The following is a 20,037-nucleotide window of genomic DNA, read 5'->3' as shown; positions in this document are numbered from 1 at the left end:
CCGGGGAGCAATGGGGAGTGAGGGGGGAAGGGGGATGTCCGGTGCCTTGCTCAAGGGCACCACGGCAGGGCCCAGAAGGTGGACTGGAACCTCTCCAAGTAGCAGTCCACTCTCCATATTGTAGGTCTGGTCGGGGACTTGAACCGGCAACCCTAGGGCTACCAGTCCAAGCCCCTACTGACTGAGCCACTGCCGGAATGCCATGGATTAACGTTTAGCTAATAAACCAGAAAGCATGCCATTTTAACATTCACTGAAGTTTTCCCCCCCTGACTAAGGAGACACACATTGTGGCGGATGAATACTTCAGGTACATGTGGATCAATGCACAAAATAAATAGAAATTAAATATTTCCAATTTATCAGCCGTTGGAGTTGGGGGTGGAGGTGCTTATCACCTTTAAGCAGCAGCTTCCTTAAGGGTGGAGATTTCACGTCAGCTTCTTCTCAAAACTGTGACTGAGTGTCAGTCACAGGAGTCTAAATATAAACATCTAAAATGAATATCCGGATCCCAACAATTCTTTCAAGAGCATAAAAAACAAGGCAAAACTAACCTTAAAACAAAAAGGGATTTGTGTGTATTTGGATGTGAAGAATCTGAGATAACGGGGACTTTGATGCATTTTTGTAATAATGGAGGTGGTAAGCAGAGTTGTCTTGCACAGATTGAAACTGTTCTTGCAGACAGTGGCTGCAGCTTCAGTCAACAACAGAGGGGCCTTGTGTAAAGATCCTTATCAAGTAAAGTCACTAGAACTCCTGCCCTGCTGTGTCCTGCATGGGGATTTATGTGGATATTAGTTCATTGATTTATGCAGGCTGCTGGGGTATAGACCGTGTTGGTTAACACAGGCCCCAAAGTGATTTTTACGACTTCTGTCAGCACTATGCGCCCTGTGTGTTGGACAAATAAATACTGGGGGACAAACTAAATACATACCCCCATGACTCAGCAATAACTTTATTTTACCACCCAGGTAAACACTCCTAAAACAAGCTTGATCTATTTTTATAATAATTATTGTATAGCATGTGGAAAAGTCAATACAATGCTGGTGTATTGGAAACCTAATAGGAATTATACTTCCCAAAGGTTAATGTTAATTCCATTGTAGAGCTACAATATATAAAAAGTAGATTTTGCATTTTTTTTGTGAACAAGCTGTGTTGAGTATTAAACGTTTTCTACGTAAAGCCCTCTTTAGTTAAATAACTCTAAAAAGGTAACCTCTATTTCTCCTTATCTCAACGCTAAATGAGACTTCTGCTGTGCAATTCACGTGTTTATTTTCTTTCATTTAGTTTTACAGAACGTCAGCTGGTACTTTAACATAAGCAGTAACAAATTATTCTGCTGTTTGTTATTGAAAACAAGAACGTTTTTCTCCGGTTCAAAATATGTCAGATTGTATAGAAACTTATGAGAATTGTTTATCTTGTCTGATTTATTATTGAATAATAATTTCCCTAATGTTGTCTTTAATATTAATGTTCTTCGACTGCCTGTCCATAATATCTATATGGAGGCCGTGGCAGTATTGTTCTTGTAGGAGTTCATTCAGTACTGTTTCGTAGCTACGTGTGCTACGTGCATTTGCTCTTTATCTATGACATACATTAAAAACTATAAATTCAACCCTATCCAAAACGTTTATTTTATATTATATTTAAAGAAGATGCAAGGCCACATTATTAAGGATTCCTGAAGCTCATTGTGCCAAAATATAACAAATAAACCATTTAAACATCACACGGCCCCTTTCCATGGAACTGATTTGGACTTCAGTGTGGACTTAGCACCTTGTGCCACTGGACTACTCAGCTAAATTAAAGCTTTGCCATGGCAACACACCAGCTCTCTGGTTCTCATACCCTATGCCTGGCTAATTTCCATGACAACCTTATCAAAAATCTCAAACCTCAACAGAGACCTGCTTCAACTTCAATTTAAAACCTGATGCTGCCCCAGGCTGCCTCCTGGTGTTGGCTACGAAACTGAAACTAGAGAATGTTAAGTAATGTAGTGTCCAGCGCGTACACACACACACACACACACACACACACACACACACACACACACACACACACACACACACACACACACACACACACACACACACACACACACACACACACACACACACACACACACACACACACACACACACACACACACACACACACACACACACACACACACACACACACACACACACACACACACACACACACACACACACACACCACACACACACACACACACACACACACACACACACAACAAAAACCCAGGTTAAGTTACATGCTTCCCACCCTGATCCGCTACCACCCCTCAAGCACAACACACACACACACCCACACACAGAGGGTGTGACGTGTGTGTTACCTGGCTGGCATTGATACAGTCGGTGAAGGCACTCCTCCTGGAGAAGAACGTGAGGAGCTGCTGCCAGCGAGTCGAGGAGGTGGAGGGGGAGGAGGAGGCGGGAGAGGAGGTGGAGGTGGAGGAGGTACGTGGAGGTGCGAGCTCCTCCGAGGAGCCGCGCTTTGGCCCCAGCTTCTGTTTGACCCCATGGCCCCCGGATGACCCGCCCGCCCTCGCACTGCGGGGGACCAAGGTGTTGTTGCCAAAGATATAGTTCATCGTCTCTGAGTTCTGTGCTTCCTTTAGTCAAACAAGATAGACTTCATGTTGCAGCACTTCTCCACTGCTTCATCTCTGATTTCTCTACTCTGTTGCTTTCTTTCTCTCAAGCTCTAAAAGTGTCGCTGTCAAATATACAAGTTGAGCACTTCCTTATTCTCTGTTTTGGCTGAAGATGGAGCAATTATGAATCTCCTTTGCTCAGTTTGCTTTGATAATTATCTATTTTGTCCCTTTTCCTTTCTCCAGCTCCCTCAGGATTAAGAGAGCAGCTGGCAGTTGGAACGATGAGGAGGAGGAGCTGGAGGAGGAGTTGGTAGAGGAGGTAAAAAGTGCAGAGCAGGTAGACAGAGTCCTCCAAGAGTTGGAGCAGAAGTCAGTGTGTTAGGGTTTTTGTACATCCACTCGTCAGTCCATCTGCCCAACAGTCGTCCCATTGGTCCGTCATCCCATCGTCCAGACTGGAGAAACGTCCAACATCCACACCTCTGTTAGTCCAAAATCTCCTCTTCAACTCCTTCCTCTCCTCTCTTCAGAGAGAGAAGGCGCGTGGGCCAGGCAACGACAGGATATGAGGATTGATTATTTAAGGGGGTTCACTCTTTCTCTCTGGCTTTCTCCACCCCACCTCTTCCTCGCTCCCTCCCTCCTCCTCTCTAGTCCAAGGAGATGACCAGTCAATCTCTCCTCTGTCACTGTGTCTGCTCCCATTAAATATGGGAGGAAGCGGGGAGGGAGGTGGAAAGATGCAGGCGAGGAGGAGAGCATCTGAAGTAGGAGGCTGGCTGGAAGAATCACTCTGCAACTCTTCGGTTTCTCCTCCCCTCACTCCTACATCTGTGGTGTCGCTCCAAGTCTCACTCTCTCTTCTCGTCGCTCACTCGGTACAGTATATTATTTTCTCTCTCTCTCTCTCTCTCTCCCTCTTCTCTTTCGCTCTCTCTCTCTCTCTCTCTCTCAGCAAGTTGTCTTTTCCAGTCTTTTATTGGAGCTGCAACCTGACGCCCCTTTCCCTCTCTCAGTCAGATATCATTACTTGTACAAGCCACGCCCCCAAATGCCAGCCAGCCAATGACATAGCAGAACCCCCCCCCTCCTACTCCAAATATACACACACCTTCAAAACATGCATGCACACACAAACACAGGTAATGAAGCCTGTTGCAGGTTGAGGAGGAGATGAGGTGGAAAACAGCTAAATGCCACCGAAGTAGAAATTGAATGCTAGCGGTGACTAGACAGATAACAAGATAAGAGAGTTCTATTTGTGTCTGCGTGTGTGAAAGGGGAAGAAGTCAAAGTGAATTAAGAGAGGTGTCACCCAGTGTTAACCTTTAACAAGGATTTACAATGAGCTTTGTATCAACACGTACATGTGTGTAGGTTTGTGTCAAAATGCAATCAGGCAATAGTTAATAACTTTGTTGTTTACATGTGTGTGTATGCATGGGTGTCTATGTGTGCGAGTGTGTGTGGTAGAGAGATCTTCTCTTGAGGCCGTTTCCGGACACTGCAGCACCCAGCTCTCCCACACACTCTCACACACTCTCACTTACACATACACACAAACACACTCGGACATACACGCATAGAGCACGTCTCCAGAATGGAAAACAACAGGCTGTTGCTGGGCACCGACTGAGATGAAGAAAAGGGAGAAGACAGGGAAAGGAAGAAGAGAACGATACAACATGCTAACAAGTGTCATCACATCATCTGTCATTAATAGCAAAAGCATTCATTAAATTAGCTATAGCAAGTCTGAGCAAGTATTCATCATACTAAGTAGAGCTTTTTCCAGAGTCTGCCGTGCACAGCTAGCCTACACAGCTAGGTTAGCCTCCCTGAAGATTAGCCACAGGTGGAGCAGGACCCCAGTAAGTGCTTCTTCCTGTGTTTCCTTGGGAACTGTATCTATAGCAACAGCTTTCTGAGCCCTGGAATACACCTGGTGCTGGCTGACTAATGTGATGTTTGCTAAAAGCTGAATGTATGTCACTGAGATTTCTTGTGTTGTTTTTAGAGGAATCCAATGTGAAGAAAGCTGACTCATATATGACAGAGAAATAGAGTGGGTGAGATGGATTCTCAGAGTGTCCCCGTAGTCAGGCTTTGCAAGAGGCTTCTGTGTCTGAATATAAAATAGTTGAAGACCGACCAAGCTGCTACAAGACAACATATACTAACAGTCCTAATTCATAAAGTAGCAACTAAATGGTCATGTTGATCCTATGTTCACACCAATAGAAAGCGACTGAACAACATGGAAACCCTGGCTCCTGTGGGGACTAAAAACAAACCTGCTGGCTGAGAAAAAGTGGACCGTGACTGAAAATCATCTTCCTGTCAAGTTTATGGCGTCAATAACTAGTGTCAACTATTCGTCATTAAAGCATGATGTTCATTTTGTAAATGTTGTCTTCAGAATTGAGTAAAATAGACAATAAAGCAGGGAATGCTTTAGAGTGGGCTAACTTTTGATTGACAGGTAACCATCAAGTTGGTTTAGCTCATATTATAACTTTAACCCTTTCTAAGTTATTTGTAACTCTGGTTTTTTATAATGTCAACTCATTGTTGTTTTCAGCTCCCCCCTTCCACATCATGACAACAACAAGATGTCATCAGCCAAAATGACAAACTCAAGGATCAAAAATGTAATCTCCAAACCAGTGGATGACGTCTACAGTCTGTGGTCATAAACCACAAATTGGAAAACATTTAAATGAACCTGATTATGGCACTAAGTAAGAATATAGGAGTTTGCAATCAACAGCATAACTGTTCATCCTCAGGGGGACATGAACGTCTGAAATGTTATTATAATCCATCCAACAGTTATTGAGACATTTCACCAAAAACACAAGGTTTTAAATATGGTCTGGACCAAAGTGAAGGACTGACTGACAGTTTCATCCCTAAAGTCCTTCTGCTGACATGGCTGAACAAAAGCATTGAGTTGTTTATTTCCAGGCAATGGAAAAATGCTTCTCACTTAACAGACTCTCTCTAAACCACCATATGCAGTGTAATAACTTAAGTTGCACCACACAGCACGAAAGCAACCTGAGCTTCTCGCCCACAATCAGTAAGGAAAGATTAAGACATCAATCAAGTGGCCTGCAGTGTGAACACACAGTAAGGAGCTACCACCGGAGCTAGGATAAATTACAACTGAAACCATATCATTAGCCTCTGACAGTCATTCTCTACAACCAGTGTGTCTGCAGCCACCATGACTCAAAACACAATACACTGACATGACAGGCTGACACAGCAACAATTCACTGAGTCACTGGCTACATCACTATTAACCCTGCCTTCCTGTACCTCTCTCCATCACTTTTACCTTCTGTCTCTCTAGCTCTGTATCTCTCTAGTCAAATGCCAGCCAGTGAATGTCGGCTCTATTAATATTTCAGGACCAATTAAATAAAAGCACACATCATGCATGTTTAATGTCCGCCTGCTGAGAGAGCCAACTTTGCCCTTCCATCATCTACAGGTAATGATGGATAGCCTAGCATACAAATGCTGTGTTTGTTTTTTTTTAAACAAATGATTTACTACTCCCCCCACAGATTGACCCGCAACCTATTTCAGATATCAACTCAGCGTGCACCAGACAGTCTGACCCTGTAACCCAGTAGCTATTTCGTTATGTAGGTTTAACCGTAATACAGACTAAAGGCTTGATTCCTACTGGTTTTAGCAGAGACTGTTTATATGTAATAAAACATTTGTAGTTAAGGAGTAGTACAAATCAATCACTTTTCAGTGGCCAACTGAAATCAACACATATTTTGTTATTTTATTTCTTGCCCTGTCATGTTGTCCTAGCTTGCCTTTAATTTTAACATGGCTCTCAATAGACTTGTAATAGATATTGGCTTCTTGTTGTCAACAACAATACAGAAACGCTGGTGCAGCTAGAAGCACTGTAAACACGACGGCATGCAGATCTATACTGCGGTCTCCTCCACTGGTTCCTAACCATGTTGGCTCTCCCCCAGCCCTTCCATTAGATCCCTTTCAGATTCTGGTAAGGACCATTTTGAAAAGATATGTCAAGCTGCCCTGGTAAATAATGGGGAGGGGTAAACATAAAGCACTGCAGAGCGAGCAAAGCACCGGCTCAATCCCAACAGGCCGGATCAAATATTCAGACTCTCAGTGTCTGGGGGTGGGCTGGGTTTTTTTCTTAGCTACGCAGCTCAGTTTTTTCTTTGCACAATATAATAATAATAGCAGCAGACCAAATTACTTCACATCACATGAAAGGGGTGTTTTTAGTGATTATGCAGCTCCACAGATCTTTTTAGTGAGTTTGAGCTGTTTTAGCAGAAACATTAGTGTGTTTACTTTCACCTCTAACATATTGTCATATGGCTTAAGTAGGCAGCACACTACTGTACCAGCTAACCACCAAACTGTATACACACAAAGGTAGCAACTAGCTGGGGAACATTGTATAGCATTTTGCAGCTAAAGATAAAACCATTATAAAACACTGATTAAAGAAAAGTGAATATAGAACTCACATCCACCAGGGAGCCAGAAACATAACTCTAAATGAGAGAAAATGTAACTTCGTAATTTGTTCAATGTGTAAATAAATAGGCAACTACCTTTCGGAGATTGCAGGTTTTAACATAGATGAACATAAAAGATAGCGGACATAAAGGCAAAACTACTGTAGACCGTAAGGGCGACTACATATGAAAGGATGCGTATTCAAGCTTTCAATAACTAAAAGCTACACTGTCCCCAAGTGTCAGCTATAGCTAGTTCCATGCTGTTGTCTGCAGCTCTATAGCTTACTCTGTCTCTCGGTCAGTCCCAAAGGATTTCCCACCCCCTTGACGGCCACATGTTCCCCCTAAGAGGTTCAAATTTGCAATGGATGTCAAGAGTTTGTGAGGTTGTGTGTGTGTGTGTGTGTGTGTGTGTGTGTGTGTGTGTGTGTGTGTGTGTGTGTGTGTGTGTGTGTGTGTGTGTGTGTGTGTGTGTGTGTGTGTGTAATGAATAAAGTGAATGCATGACCACATGAATGCATGCAGGTAGGTGGAGGTAGCTTTTGAAATCAGGCTTGTTTTATTAAACATAAAAGAAAATTGGTGATCCACACAATGGATTGAAGTCCAAAGACAAGCCAGATAAAGGTGGACAAATAATCCTGTCAGTGCCTTTTCCTAAGGCTAATCACATTAAAAGGAAATTGTTCAAATAAGCATTTATTATATGCACATGTACAGCAATTGATTTGTCTATTCATCCGTATGGCTTTCCATTCGGAGGCAGTCACTACACGACTGTTAGACATTACAGTAAGTGCTGAGTAAAGGTCTGACTGAGTCCTTATTTCAACGACTGTATCAGCAGGACGGGACATAGATGAATTGAGGAGGGATGATTGACAGGTTGATTAACATCGAGCAACAAATCTGTGTCTGTCTGCCTGTAATTCTCTCTTTATCCCATCTCTTGCCGCTCCCCCACCCTCTGTTTCTTTCCTTCCTTTCCTTATTATGTGCATTAGCCTAATGACCAAGAGCCATTAAGGTTTCTGTGTTGCCTACGTGATACTTACTGTTATATAAACTCTACTGTGTTATAAAAAGACAGAAAGCGACATTTTTACTGTTGCTCCTCATTCAATCTCTGCAGTGGATTGTTGGTGGAGTTATTTAAGGAAAGTCAATTATACTGCCGCAGTGTCGACTGCATTTCCTCCTCAGTAAATACAGTAGACTTTCCAAAATGTCAATACAGGTATTAATCTGGCATTAGTTTTTTGAGCCTCTTTACCAGCAATATTCAATAACTCAGTTAAATGCTCGCCATTAAATAGTTTGATTTATTAAGCCAAGTCAGATCTTGATTTGATGGGGGGTATTTCCCTGCCTCTACTGCCTCCTGCAGTTTCTACGCTGCAATTACCAGGGGAGAGGAAGAGGAAACTGTCTATGTTATTTTTCCACTCTCATTACTTTCTTTACTATAAATACTGAAGACACAAGCTACATAAGAGGGTAAAGTACTTAACAATGTGTAAAGCAGCAGAATGTACATACATTATGGGAAACAAACAAGGTGGTGGGTAAAAAGTAAAGAAAAAATCGGAGCCAAAACAAATATTTGTGATGCTTTTAGATTTTTTGAAGACACAATCACAAACCACATGCGCAGTACAAAAAGACACACACATGAAAAACCACAGTTTTAGCATGCTCTGTGTTCACATGGTTCAGAGAAAAAAACAGTAGGTACATTTCAGCTGACTTTTGGTTCTGGCTTCAGGAGATAAGTGTCGACAGATTTGATGAAGTACATTAAAAATGTAGATAAAAACAAAGAGTGAGCAGATATACCTTGTCTCACATATAAAGAACATATCGAACGTGTCACTCTCTTCTGCCTGCCTTTGCATTTATAGGAATATAAACATGTTGAAAGCTATTTGTTCATATAGATTGTATTCCTTGCACCATCTGGCACTTTATCCATTTGCAGAGTAGAGATGTTCCTAATAACTATTTAATGATATTGAAATGCTACATGAAACACTTTGTAAGAGACGAGTTTCTATGAGGTTGTGAAAGCATGGTGTCTCTGAATTTCAACCAATGCAACAATAATTCATACAGATTCACACAGATTCTGCACAACTGTCACAGAAAATCAGAGATTAAAAGGATAGAAAATGGACTGCATGCTCATATATAACCTCAACTTAAAACGTGAGGGACAATTGAAAATGAACATAAAAAGAACCAAGCTATGGAGGCATGCGACGGGCTCAGAGGCGGGGTTACCTGGTAGTGGGCGTGGCTATGAGAATAGAGGGAAGAGAAAGGCGGGGCTGGGACTTCATTCAGCCTCTCCCCCTCTGGGTGACGCCACCCCTCGTCATCATACGGACCCTCGGGTGATTCTACCTACGATGCACAGACAGATCTCAGCATGGTGCAACACACACATACACACTCTCTATCTCTCACTCTCTCACTCTCTCACGGCTAATATGTAGGTCCTTCATGTCACTGGTAGTCAAGGATAGATTATAAATTTCAACCATTATTGTGATAATACTATATTTACAAGGAACTGCCTTACAAAGCGTTACCTAGAGAAACAGTGAAGTTGTAAGCCTAGTTCATTTCTGCTTTAATAGGTAAAAAAATACATCATTTTCAGATGAAATCAGATACTGCAGTGTGTTTGGAGAAATGAATGGGCAATGTAAGGGTAGTCTTAGTGCATCTGTTATTACTTGTTCTTTCCTTCTTATAGTAGAATTAAGCGACTGCCTTATACAGTATGCATGAGGAATAACAATTGCCGAAATGTGGGAACATTAAAATAGATGTTTCCATTACAGAACACAGGTCAGAAAGTTGGGTAAACTACCTTTAACAGCCACACATTAACTTACAACTCTATGTGTGTATGTGTGTGTGTGTGTGTGTGTGTGTGTGTGTGTGTGTGTGTGTGTGACCCCTGGATCTGGCTTGCTTCTGTATGACAGATGGACCTGCCACCTTGTTCTCCCCATGGGCATGTTCCCTGCTTCTTACACGCGCACACACACACACACACACACACACACACACACACACACACACACACACACACACACACACCACACACACACACCACACACACACACACACACACACACACACACACACACACACACACACACACACACACACCACACACACACACACACACACACACACACACACACACACACACACAACACCACACACACACACACACACACACACCACACACACACACACACACACACACACACAATTTTTCTATGAGGAGTTCCCAAAATAACCTGAACACCCGAATACCCCGAAAGCTACACATACATTCACCACCGATTTCACACTGTCATACAGGTGATGAGCAACTTTTAAGCTTTGTGAAAAGCAGTGATGATGATACGGCGGTGTGGATGAGGTTGTGGAGCCTCTGTGCTACTAAGGGAATGAGGATGATGTAATCCTACAATGACTACAGCTCAACACTCTTTAGCTGAGGGACACCAAACGATTACTGTGCATGGTTGCTGTACAGTAAACAGAGATCACAAATGGAAAGCTATATTGATGCATGGATGGTTAAACAAATCATTGCATCGATCAATATCACAACCAATATGAACTCTACATGCCCCCTCAGCAGTGAAATGTTTATGGATTAAAGTGACAGGAAGGTGGTGTCCAACCACAAGGTGGAGCTACACACCCACATTTTCTTCACCACAGGGACAACATCTTCACTTCTGTCACAAACTTTGGGCTGAGTCAGACTTGGGACATGACTAGGAAGTGACATGACGAGACATGACTTGGAAGTGACACACCACTCACCCCAAATATATGCACACACACATAGACACTCTACTACTACTACTACTGACACATAAGTGTTTATATAATAAAATAATACACTTACTAATAATCACTCATGCCAGAATGTACAAAGGATGACATATCAGTGGGGGATGATAGAAAGAAAAAACGGAGGAAATGAAAGAAAAGAGCCAAGACGATGAAAATGACAGGAAATTAAGAAGCAGAGGAATCCTGGGACATTTAAAATCTTACAGTATAATGTATGTCAGGTGTTTTAAAATAACTGTAAAGCCTTCTGTGGCTTACGGCTTTAAAAACTGTTTATTCCTAACAGTGACAGAGAACCCCCAAGAAAAACAACTGAGTTAATGTCCCTTTGATCACCTCCCTACTACCATTTCATTCAATGTGGTAGCAGATTATGTAATATTCTCAATTTGCATATGCAATTTTGGTGGAATACGGGCAGGCTTTTGTAAATTCCCTAAGTTAGAAAAGACCATATTTGTGATTTACGAGACAATACGAAAACATACAGTCCCTAAAAGAGTGATTAGAAAAGTCAACAAAAGATGAACACATGATGAAACATGATGATGTTTGTGTTATCATGTTTTGGAATGAGTGTCGGGGAAACAACTGTGTGCACGTGAAAGAGAGAGAGAGTGTGTGTGTGGTCAGAGTGATGTAAGCACTAATCTGCAGACAGATACATCCCAATCAACCAAAATAAAAAGATTACCAGGCTACGCTGCGCTATTATGAGTGTGTGTGAGAGAGAGATAGAGAGGGAAAAGAAAGAGACAAAGAGAGAGGGTGCCAGACAGACAGACCGAGTGCAGAACAGAGATAGTAATGGGCCTCTTTACTAAAAAATGGGACGAGGATTTGACTAAATCCCTGTGCGCACAGCTCCACGAAAGTATTCTCCTGGTACAAAGAAAGGCTCTGAGCATGGAAGGAAATTTAGGCCAGTATCCTTGACTTCTAAGTACATACAAAAAAAGCCATAATAAAACAGGTCTTCTTACTTCTGTCTGCATTTTAGGAGCTGCCCCTGCCACCTTGACCAGAGACAAAAAACCCAAAATAGAAACTGACGGTATTAGATGTGACACTAGACCAATTTTAAATAATTTACAACTAATCATAATAGACATGAAGCATATCACCGCTGATGGCAAAAAGTCTGTTATCTCTAACGACTCATCTTTTCAGAGACTATGACAAACAGGCTTAATTTAAGCTTTTATTTTTGCAGTCTATCCACTCCAGCGGTGTTCAAAAGGAAGTTTCAAAAGCACAAGGGTTCCAGAGAACTGTAGTCACTTTAAAGTCAATTTAAAGAGGAATGAAATGTAATCAAAAACAATGTAGTAAATTCCTTTGAAATTGACGATGATTTTTAGGGGAATGCCGGCAATTACTTTTTTTCAAAGATATTTTATGGGGCAGAGAGTGCCTTTATCAGAGATACAGTGATGAAAGGGGGAGATAGAGGGGGAGATAGAGGGGGAGACATTGCCTGAACATTTATGTGACCTTGGGAGTCGAATCTGCATACTTGGCAGTGGCATTTTTCATCAACATGTTAGACCAATGTTATTGTTCATGAATATTTCTGGGAAATATTCTAACTGAATGCATCAATGTATCCTTTCCAATCTTATAAAAAACATAAAATACCAACGTTAAGCATTTATAGCCATAGTCAACAGTGACTTGAACAACAACAAATGAAGTGTTTATGGGGCAGTAACATCATTAAGTATATCATATTTTTCTAGTGGAATGTAAGCACTCATTTAAGTCCTGTTAACTGTGCGATCCCATCAAACATACAGTAGCTTAAGGCCACTAGTACATGTCCTCAAAACATATCTGGCAAAAACATTTGGTAGTAAAGCATCAGGGTTAGGAATAGAACAACGCTCACTCCCAAATTGATTTAAAGAGACTACAGCAAATCTAAAAGAAAGTTACAACTTCATATATTATTATGGGACTGCTAAAGGTTGATTTAAATATTAAGTTATATAAACAAAGCAGAACAATTATTTGTCAATTCAACTATGATCGATTGATGCTGTGCCTCAATTATGTTCAAATTTACTTTAAAAATCATGAGCTCAAAAAGTAAATCAAATCTGAAAAAAGGTTTGATAGAACAACAAAAACATCTGGCCCCATGCATACAGCATTTGTCAAAATACAGCAAGTTATTCTGAGGCAGGGATTGACAGACAGACATAATCTCTCGAGTGAACGTGATGTAAGGGTGAGCCCTGAGCCATGCATGTGAACACACACAGGCAGGTAGACAGCTGTCGTGATGGGGAACTGATTGACAGTGTCAGTATAATGTGTGTGTGTGTGTGTGTGTGTGTGTGTGTGTGAGTGAGTGTGTGTGTGCATGTGTTAGGCAAACTGATGAAAGAACCTTAGTTACCTGAGCAGGCGTGATGTGTGTGTGAGTCACGTATCCGTGAACATGTTGAATCTGAGACAGTTGCCGCTCCGCCACCTGAACCAACTCCGCGCCACGCAGGTCACCGTGGCGACCCAGAGACCCGTCCCTCCCCAGAGATTGCTCCCTTTCTCTCTCCATGGTGCCAGCACACCCTGCCTCCCTTCTCCAGGTCCCCCCTTCCCTTGACTCTCTCCCTTCCCTTCCCTTCCTACCCAGGGTGCCTCCGCCCCTCCCCAATGTGCCTCCGTCTCTACCTAGGGTCCCTCCCCCCCTGTCCAGGGTCCCACTGTCCCTTCCTAGGGTCCCTCCTTCCCTCCCAAGTGTCCCTCCGTCCCTTCCCAGGGTGCCTCCGTCCCTTCCTAGGGTCCCTCCGTCCCTCCCAAGTGTCCCTCCGTCCCTTCCTAGGGTCCCTCCGTCCCTCCCAAGTGTCCCTCCGTCCCTCCCAAGTGTCCCTCCGTTCCTCCCAAGGGTGCCTCCGTCCCTCCCAAGGGTGCCTCCATCCCTCAGTTCGCTGGCTACTCCCATATGATGCAGAACGCAGGGGTGATGGTGGAGTTTTGGGGCACCTGGTGATGCCCCTTCTTCTTCTTGACACCGATACTTCTATTGTAGGAAAGGACGGAGAGGAGGAGGAGAGGAAACGAGGAAATGACAAGGAAAAATAGAATGGTTGGGAAGACGAGGTGTAGGGGAAAAGGACAGAAGAAGAAAGAGTGTTAGTTCAGAAGCAGAAAGATTTATTCAGGCTGGAAAAGAAGAAGGTCATAGTGTGAAATTGTAATAAGCATATAAAAGAGCAGAGCAGAGTGTGTGCAATGTATACGTGTGTGTGATGAGATTATTTGTGTTGTGTGTGTAAGCACATGGGGCTGTCCAGGTGTACAACCAGCATGGTCCTAATTGTTTCCTGAGCTTCCTGCACTGTACATATGTGAATGCACAACACACACACCTAAACAAACACACACACGCACACACATGAGAAGACTTCACTTGAAACAGAAGTTTATAGGCAAAATGAGGCAAAACTGAATGAGGACAGTGAGCGGGAGACGAGCCTGCCTCAGGGAATGACTGTTTCTTCCTCTCCTCCTCATCTCTCTGTACCTTCATCACGCCGCTCTGCCTTCCACATCTCTGACTCGAGCTACAGTAACTCTCACTGTTGTCCTCTCCCTCGTCTCTTCCTCATTCTCACGCATTCTTCCTCGCTTCTCTTCATCTTTTAAAAGATAATATTCGATGTTTCTCTTTCTGCTTTACTGGGCCGGGTAAAGGGAGAAGTTAGTGAAGCTGAGGACGGAGGGACGACAGGTCCTACTTTTACAGTAAATCCTCAACATTGTGGTTACATGGTGTGTGACAGCTGAGCATTTAAGAGGGTGGTCTGTAAACTGAATACACACTCACTCCTTCAAAGAAGAACACTAATGAGGTGAATTATGGTAAAATCGTTTATCGCGTGTTAATTATTCCATTTAAATGTAAATGACTCAGAAGAGAAGATACCGATAAAGAGAAGAAGATGATTTCCAGGAGAACTTTTAAAGCTTCAGGGAAATTGGATAATTAGTCTTTGATCATATCAACACCAATATATCGGTTTAATTTCAGCTAAGACACACAGGTAATATAATACAGTCAGAAAATGATCGCACATTATCCAAGTAGAATCTAGTAACTCATTTCAAGTATGCTTGACTTTAACCCAAGGTTAATGGGACAATTAACTACAAATGCAAGTGAGAGTGTACAATGTGTGAAAAGCACATATACAATAAAAGGATTTTCAGCACTTGCATGGTAAGACTATTTGTCTGCTAACTGCACGACATTGTTCCACAGCTGGACACTTATGGCGCATTTCCACCACACGGTCGGCCTCGGCCACGCTCGGTACGGCACGGTACGGCTTGGCCGCGTTGGGCCTTAACAGGGCCGACTCACTTCATGCTGCGCTTCCATTACAGTTTAGGAACTGGGGTAGTTACTATAGTAACGCAGTGTAGGCGGAGCCGTGACGTCATCTTCAACGAGAACCCCAGAAAAACAACACAGCCGTTAGCTGTTAGCACTCAGAGCTCACAGCTCCTTATATATGTTCAGAAACTCGACAAAAGTTAAACAAGTACAAACCACAGACTGCCTGTGTCATGGTGAATACAGTCGCTGCTTTATTTATGTCTGTATAGGCCGTTGTTGTGAGTGTGGACGGTCGGAGCATATATACTGCGTTAGCTTAGCCAATCTCCATTTAGAAAACACGCATTTTAAAAGGTTTTTCGCCTGCCGTCTGTCTGCAGACTTGACAAAGCATTAATTCATGGTTTTTACTAACCGGTATCAGTATGTTGTTACTTCGGCATCATTTTGAAACGTGTATTACAATTAAATCACGGTCAAATATGTCCATCTTGTTGTAGTTGTAGCCCCCTTGCCAGCGCTCCTCTCTCTAGTTTAGCATACTCAGCCCGACTCAGCCCTGTTTGTTGGCCCCGATAGAACCACAATTTTGTCGGGCCAGAAAAGAGGTGAAAAAGTGGCCCCGGGCCGGGCCGGGCCGTAACTAGGCCTAGTGGAAGCGCAACCAAAAACGGGCACGGCACGACACGGCACGCTTAAAGCGCGCTCCGCGCCATGGTTTAGATACATTTGAACAAGCATCCATTAAGGGTCATTTTATCCATTTCTTGTTCTGCCACATTCTGATTAACGGAATAAAGGAGATGAATGCAAGCCTAACATGAAGGAGAGGTCGACAGGACAGAGCTCAATAAAATGTGTCCAAATACACATTATTACTGGTTTGTGGGATCGTAGTGGGTGAAGTCAGAAATGTAGCGTCTCCGAGCTGGAGTAAGGTTAAGGTGGAGTGGTCATAGAGAGAGCTGAGATGCTAACACAGCTATCGTACTGATACAGCCTTCATGTAGCCTGAGAGAGGAGATAGATTATCCTCCCCTACAGAGAGCCGACTGTTCTCATTCATTTGACATTTGACCTTTTGGCTTAATCTCTCTCCAGGTAGTTAACACAAAGCTGACCTCACTGTTGTTGCTGTATTCATCCAAACCCTGCACTCACTATAGGCAACTATTTAGCTTTGTAACATGTTGTTACAATAGTTTAGGTTAGGATAAGCTTCCATTTCATTCATTAACTAAAATAACATGTGTGCCTAAGAGATGTATCACTAAGTCCCCTCTGTGTCTCTACATCAGTAACTACACAGCCCACAGTCTTAATTAATATATGTGCCAAGAGAAACATTCTTTTCTTGGATCCAGACTGTTTAAAAAAAAAAAACTGTTATTAGTATAAGTAAAAAACCTGTAAGAATGACTAAAGATGAAAGACAGCAGCTGATTCAATGTGTGACGATTCCAAAACCATGCTTTAGCATCCACTGACCGACAGCAAGACCAATGAAAGATTGAAGCCCTTTCTCTCTACATCGACCCTACACTGCAGCTGGCTGTCATGTATTGTCTGCTACGAGATGCTAAATCTATTCTTGATATTGTATTTTAGGTCAGGGCAGCTGCTTTGCACAGGAGAGTACGTCTGTGCAGAACAGAATCAGCTAATTCTTACAAATTCAAGTGGACGTAGCTGTGTGTGCTCTCCCCTGCTGCATGCTTTAACCTCATTTAAACCGGGATTGGGAGCAAACGCTGCTCTGACAAAATGAACTGATCTGAACCGTCTCCTGACCTTCAGCGCACTTCATTTCTCTTCGCCTCTCGGCCTGATCTTTTCATTCACTGCCAATTAGTCAGAAATGCCTCAAAATAATCTGGAGATTGGCGGTTGAACTGCCAGGCACTAAGACCCTGAAGAGACCCTGGCTCACACTGTTGTCACAACACTGCTGCTACTGCCCTCTGCACTCACATGCACACATGCACACATGCACACAGTCAGCCATAGTCCTATATTTGGTCTTTCATTTTCCAATCGCACACCTCTTCGTTAATTAATGCTTGAATGGACAGCGCCACCAATATGTCTCTTTCTTCCTCACAGTGTGTGTGTGTGTGTGTGTTTCAGAGCTATTCTAATCAGGACTGTGCCTGTAGATATCCTGCATAGAAACACAAACAGATGAGCAAACTTGAACACACACGTGCACACTGGAGAAACGTGACTAGATTGGGAGCAGATTCAACATCCTAGTACATGTCTACGTGATGGTTTGCATCTCTATGTGTGTGTGTGTGTGTGTGTGTGTGTGTGTGTGTGTGTGTGTGTGTGTGTGTGTGTGTGTGTGTGTGTGTGTGTGTGTGTGTGTGTGTGTGTGTCAGAGTAAAGCCAGGCGTTAGTCACGCTTGGTGAAATATGAAAGAGCAGGGGATCCTCCGCCGTAAGGGGCTTCTCACACACACACGTGCCTTCATCTCTTTCTCTATATCTTTTCATTCTCTCCATCTCCTATCACGATCTCTCTCATGCTGTATTACCATGAAATACAAAAATACGTATCGCCAAAGAAGAAACATCAGATAACAGCTGATGATTAGAGTCATTTGGCATCAATGACAACGTGGCGATAACAAACATTAATGGTCGTAAAATATATGAAGTTAGTAAAGCCCATTGTAATCAAAGGACACAGGAATGAAACATCGTGTTGCGAGAATTTCATTGAAATCAAACACATTTTATTTCCAAACTACAGTAAAATTATATATTTCTTAGGTAAAATATATGATTTATTCATTCAGTCTCCAGAGGATGCTTTCATTGCCCATATCAGCTTCCTCTCTGATACTACATGGTGATGTAATATCACTAAATGGTGGAGGGCTAGTGGGAAAATGAGGTCAAAGTCAGAGTTATACTGGCTCCACTCACACGACGTAGATGCAGTTTTCAAAACACTACAACGCAGACATTTAAAAAAACGTTAGCATCCACATGGAATTAAAATCTAAGATCAGCAAAAAGCAATTCTGAAATTATGATATGATATATACAAATAGAAAACAGCAACATTAAATTCATTATTTAAAAATGTCAGATCATAGCTGAATCCGCCTACATAATTAAACCAATAACGGACGTTTGACTAAAAGTTAGTCATGAATGTCTTAAATATATCTTTAAACATGTTAAAGGAAGAGAAGAAATGTGTTGATATAATAGAAAGAGGAAACTTCCCGGGGGCGGCAGTCAGTAAAGAGTCTTCAGTAAAAATAAACAGACCTGAGCAGAAAGAGAGGAACAGATTCATCTATTTTGAATGTGTCTGACCTAGTTGAGGTGTTCTTGATTTATCTTCTTGGGCACCTTTAGAGTCTTAGCAATGGACATGAACTCTGATTTCCATCTTACAGTTACTTTAGATGTGATTCAAATCAAACTTTACGTATGTGTCTTATTGTATCAATTCTGACGACGATTCAGACAAGATATTCAAGTACAAGTATTTACATGAGTAAGCCTGCCGTAAATATTGTTTTCAGTAGCTGAAAGGGATCTGTGACTTTCGATCCAAAGGTAAAACATAGGAAAAGTATGTTTATATTTGATTTTGACACACATACGTTGAATGTCACCTACTATTTACTTTTTTTTTTAACTTCAGCTTTTTCTGAATTATTAAAAAGCATTACATCACACTGAAGATGCCACTAGACAGGGAATACATTTGTGTTTTATTTTATTTTGCTATTACAGCTACAGTATACAGGTACCATTGTGTCATTGTTTTGATATCGGTAATTTATTTGTGTTAATGCAAGGCAAACGCTCACATTCTATGTTCTATGTTTTAGGGCTGCTCCTCTCATTGATAAGTTGACTAATTTGTCATTTTAGTCTTAGTCCATACATTTGTAGGACACGTATAACCACATCTCTGGTAAACTCAATGTTTAAAGTGGTGCTTTTGTGTGATCCTTTGTGGAAAAACTCTTTAGCTACTGACCATGTTACAGCAGTGAGCAGCAGAGGTGGGGAAAGGTGGGGCTATGGCTTCATGGTTATCAGGAAAATGATCGTATAGGGCGTACACACTGAGCCGCTTGGCCCCCCAGAGCATTTACGTTTGCGTGTAAAGTCTAAGACCCCATTTACACGCAAACGCAAACGCATACGAAACGCAAACGAACCGAATACGATATCAAAAAAGTCTTCCGTTCACACGAGACCGCTCGAAAGCGCTGGAGACGCTGTAGTACATATGCCGGGCCTGTAAGTGGCGCCACAAAATACACCGTTTGGCCCCCCAGAGCGTTCCGTTTGCAGATCTATCCACCTTGGGACCCGTTATCGTTTGCGGGGTCCGTTTCTGCGTTTCCGTTACGGCCTCGTGTGAACGAACGGGCTATACGAAAGAGAAAAGTAGCGGATACAACCGTTTGCGTTCTCGTGTAAACAGCACATTAGGTCACAGGTTTTATTTTAACAAGAAGATGCAGACAAAGTGAACTAGGTAAACAAACATGTGAATGGGAAACAATATAAGTATTGCCTCAACCCAAGCCATCCCTGATGTATCAAGAATAATGTCCAACACAAAGACCATCTCTAAAAATAAAATAATT

The 20,037-nt window shown here is 42.4% G+C and overlaps 1 protein-coding gene across 4 annotated transcripts in view; it reads right to left on the bottom strand.

Annotated features, from left to right (window-relative positions):
• The window catches only part of LOC117495918 (disks large homolog 1-like), a 113,968-nt gene that overhangs the window by 71,785 nt on the left and 22,146 nt on the right, over positions 1-20,037 (bottom strand). For 2 of the 4 annotated variants that reach the window (XM_034147515.1, XM_034147516.1), the window contains exon 5: positions 9,463-9,585. The exons of 1 other annotated variant lie outside the window; for it this stretch is intronic. In XM_034147515.1, the coding sequence (XP_034003406.1) occupies positions 9,463-9,585 (123 nt within the window). Of the gene's footprint in view, positions 1-2,389; positions 2,844-9,462; positions 9,586-20,037 lie in introns of those variants that run through there. One more of the 4 variants, XM_034147518.1, reaches the window with a different exon arrangement.

This window comes from Trematomus bernacchii, unplaced genomic scaffold (assembly GCF_902827165.1).
Source record: "Trematomus bernacchii unplaced genomic scaffold, fTreBer1.1, whole genome shotgun sequence".
Lineage (NCBI taxonomy): Eukaryota > Metazoa > Chordata > Actinopteri > Perciformes > Nototheniidae > Trematomus > Trematomus bernacchii.
The sequence above is the reverse complement of the archived record's forward strand: the minus strand, read 5'-3'. Positions and strand labels throughout refer to the sequence as shown.